The 2,500-nt window shown below is 45.0% G+C and overlaps 1 protein-coding gene across 4 annotated transcripts in view; it reads left to right on the top strand.

Annotated features, from left to right (window-relative positions):
• Positions 1 to 2,500, top strand: part of LOC135516400 (neurexin-1-like) — a 1,013,356-nt gene that overhangs the window by 969,666 nt on the left and 41,190 nt on the right. For 2 of the 4 annotated variants that reach the window (XM_064940681.1, XM_064940679.1), the window contains one exon: positions 1,754 to 1,843. The exons of the other annotated variants lie outside the window; for them this stretch is intronic. In XM_064940681.1, the coding sequence (XP_064796753.1) occupies positions 1,754 to 1,843 (90 nt within the window). The remainder of the gene's footprint in view (positions 1 to 1,753; positions 1,844 to 2,500) is intronic. 4 annotated transcript variants of the gene reach the window in all.

Here is a 2,500-nt window from a genome sequence, read left to right as displayed (position 1 = left end):
CCTTCTGACTCTCACCTCTTTCTCCAATTCTATACTCACTATCTGTCCGTCTGTCATCCCTCCCTTTGACGTCTTCGTTTCTCTCCCCTCCTCCTTTCCCCCTCTTCTCGTCCCCTCCGTCACCCTGTCCGGTCTATACCCCCTCCTCCACACTCTTTCCTGCCTTCTCTCTTTCTCTCTCTCTCACACACCCACAGACATACCTCTCCGTAGTTGACATGTTGTACTACACACACAGGCCTGTGTATAGAGACTCCTGGACCTGGGTACTGCAAAACTGAGTGTGTATATAAAGCACTGTAGTCAATGCTTTATACCCACGCCTTACACCCCTACCCCTTACACCCCTACCCCTTACGCCCCTACCCCTTACGCCCCTACCCCTTACACCCCTACCCCTTACGCCCCTACCCCTTACGCCCCTACCCCTTACGCCCCTACCCCTTACACCCCCTACCCCTTACGCCCCTACCCCTTACGCCCCTACCCCTTATGCCCCTACCCCTTACGCCCCTACCCTTACGCCCCTACCCCCTTTACGCCCCCTACCCCTTACGCCCCTACCCCTTACGCCCCTACCCCTTACGCCCCTACCCCTTACGCCCCTACCCCTTACGCCCCTACCCCTTACACCCTTACCCCTTACGCCCTACCCCTTACACCCCTACCCCTTACGCCCCTACCTTTTACCTGACCGCGGCTATAGCAGCTCCAGCACCATCCATGTTGCAGCACATGACTTGCAGCACAGCGCTCGGGAGTGTTAATATGCCGTCTTCCAGGCTTTCTTGTCTTGCGTGTCTTCTCACCCCAGGCATCACTCTATAGCTGCAGAAGCTCTCAGGATCCGGACTCTAAACTGTCTGATCCAGAGGTGGAATTTGATTGAAACGATGAGGGAGATAATCATTTTTAGCTCTGGCTAAATGCTATCGTGCAGTTTAATGGAACAGAAATGAAGTGCTTTTGACATGCTGATGAGATGATGGCAATTATGCAGTACCGTTGATGAGCCCCTGATTATTACGCTGGGAAAAAAGCCCTTGATAAGTTATGGATGTAGGAAAAAACAGAGCTCAAATCCACAGAGGACTTTCCATTTACCCAGAAGTGAACAACTTGGAATTAGTGTTGCATTATGAGATTTGAAGTTTCGGAGTTGAGCTCAGAGACTTGCCTCTAAGTATGGTTGCGTGGGATCTCGAACAAAAATGTCTTCCTGGTATTAACCATGAAATGTGTTTAAGTACTCTGTGCTCGGGTCTCTGAATATGAAATATGTTATGGTTGATGGTGAATACATGAAAATGTTTGAAAAATGCAATGGTGATGTTAATGCATATGATATTGCTAGAAATTAATGCTTTTTATTTTGGGGTTTGACATATGTTATGGATTAGTAGTATTGATTTAATTGTATGTTATTGATTTTCACTGTCCACCAAGCTATTAACTTTGCCAGGTATCCATTTATACTAATAGACTATTTCTAAATTATTCATAAATATGTTTAACTTATCGGACTCATAACCAAAACAACAATTTAAACCTGAGGTAACTAGAATGCTGTCTAACCAATCCAAACCAGTCCGCAAAAAGCTACTACTTCCTGAAACTACATAAAGCTGATTTTAACATACATATCCTTGCTAAACCTTTTGCCATGTTGCCCTTTTTCTAACCTTTAACCTTTGAACCTTTGACCTTCCAGATGTTAACCTGCTGCCCTCTGTCTTTTCCAAATTCTCTAAAGGGAACTTTGATAATGAACGCCTGGCTATTGCTAGACAAAGAATCCCATACCGGCTTGGTCGGGTAGTTGACGAGTGGCTACTCGACAAAGGTAACTAAAAAAAAAAACTTAACACTCCACTAATGACCTAACTACTTAATCACCGATAACCACTGCTCTGGAGGAGGTGCAGTCCACGCAACAAAGGTGGATGTGATTGGTACTTTCCGGTTCCCCTGATTCACATATGTCCCATACGATTGGCTTATGACCATAATCATCAGTCTCCATTCACCATTCAGGTAGTACATTAATAACACATTTAAACATGTAACTATTGCAACATTAGCATATCTACTACAGTTGTACTGTACACTTTAGCAGATTTCAGTTCTTGCCCCCTGAAAGCAACTAGTTAGATATGCTCATTCTATCTAGTAATTGGCCACATCGAAGTTTGCAAATTGATCACAACCTCCCTTATTAATAATCGTATGATGCTACGGTACCTTACACATTCTTCCTAGCATTACAAGGTACTGAACTACAGTACTAGTCGGTAGTAAGGGTTACACTAGACAGGGGAACCATGTCCAAGGCACCTTGACAAGGGGCTGCATCTCTTCAGAGTCCTAACTTACCAATAACCCCAACATAACCCCCCAGTAACCAACCAGACAAGATGGAAATAGCCAGATCCTATTGGTTCCCTTCTGCTTCACTTCCTGTGTCTGTTGTTTGCTGTTGTGAAGTTGCATTAATTATGGT

Source organism: Oncorhynchus masou, chromosome 27 (genome assembly GCF_036934945.1).
Source record: "Oncorhynchus masou masou isolate Uvic2021 chromosome 27, UVic_Omas_1.1, whole genome shotgun sequence".
Taxonomy (NCBI): Eukaryota; Metazoa; Chordata; class Actinopteri; order Salmoniformes; family Salmonidae; genus Oncorhynchus; species Oncorhynchus masou.
This window is presented reverse-complemented; position numbering and strand designations above follow the sequence as displayed.